Source organism: Anneissia japonica, unplaced genomic scaffold, assembly GCF_011630105.1.
Source record: "Anneissia japonica isolate Jap-2015-1 unplaced genomic scaffold, ASM1163010v1 scaffold18023_len17503_cov111, whole genome shotgun sequence".
Classification (NCBI taxonomy): domain Eukaryota; kingdom Metazoa; phylum Echinodermata; class Crinoidea; order Comatulida; family Comatulidae; genus Anneissia; species Anneissia japonica.
The window spans coordinates 16485-17522 of record NW_022707036.1 but is presented as its reverse complement, the minus strand read 5'-3'; the positions used below and the strand labels follow the sequence as shown (position 1 = coordinate 17522).

The 1038-nt window shown below is 35.9% G+C and overlaps 1 protein-coding gene across 1 annotated transcript in view; it reads left to right on the top strand.

Annotated features, from left to right (window-relative positions):
* Nucleotides 1–111: 111 nt before the first annotated feature.
* Nucleotides 112–1038, top strand: part of LOC117106335 (integrin beta-like protein A) — a 15150-nt gene continuing 14223 nt past the window's right edge. Inside the window, exon 1 of the mRNA XM_033247707.1 lies at nucleotides 112–171. Within this exon, the coding sequence (XP_033103598.1) occupies nucleotides 112–171 (60 nt within the window). The remainder of the gene's footprint in view (nucleotides 172–1038) is intronic.

Sequence of the window (1038 nt, the reverse complement as noted above, 5' to 3'; positions counted from 1 at the left end):
ACACCGGCAATGGCACTCACAGACTTAAAATTTGAATATAATTTCGGCGGATTCCCTTTAATCCGCCACTACATTTAATATGATATCCTACAGTTGAGTCAAAGACACATTATGCTGTTATGTATTAACAAAGCTGATGTAAGTGAGGGTGTTAGATCGATGACCCTATGGGTAGGTGGCCAATGTCCCGCTTGCCGCCGCACGACGAGAGCGCATAGGCGTTACGCCACTGGTAAGATGTGGTTTTGTTAACCTTGGATCTTACCACAAACTTCCTCCTCAATATACCAAAATATCAGTCAAACATCATCACAAAATAAGCCTCTGATAGCAAGACTGATAACATAAGCTCTCTAGTTGGAACGAGTGGGCTATTACATTATTATTATTGTTGGTATGGCACATTGGTTTCCAAGTAGATTAGTCTTTACTTAAATTATTTTTCTCGTTTGTAATGCAAAGTGCAATGTTGTATGGTTGTTTGGTTTGGTACAGTGGAATTAGGAAAGGGGACCTACGAAAGTTACAAGTCATTATTAATAAGGCTTGCAAATTGTTTGATACAATAATTTCCATTGATGACGTTTGTAAAAACCAAATAATAATTCAAGCGACCGCCATCATAAACGACGCCAATCACTCACTCCACACCACACAGAATACAATTATTTACAATCTGGACGGCTTGCTTAGAACGTCAATGTGTAGAACCTCAAGGTTTTTCAATTCGTTTTTGCCTTACTCCATTCGTTTAATTAACAACCTATAGTCTGGCTGCAGGACAGTCAGTTATGTATATATTCAGTAGTTTAAGCTATGTGTATTTTATTTTATTTTTATATGTGTTTACGTTTGTGAACGTTTACAGCAATTGCGTTCCATTGTAATTTCCGAAAGGACAAATAGCTACATTTGATTCTGATTCTCGTTCAATATCCAATGGAATTACATTATTCCTGAAGCTTGGTAACACAAGTCTTATCAAACTTCTAATAATAATAATGCTAATGCTAATAATAATAATAATAATGATAATAA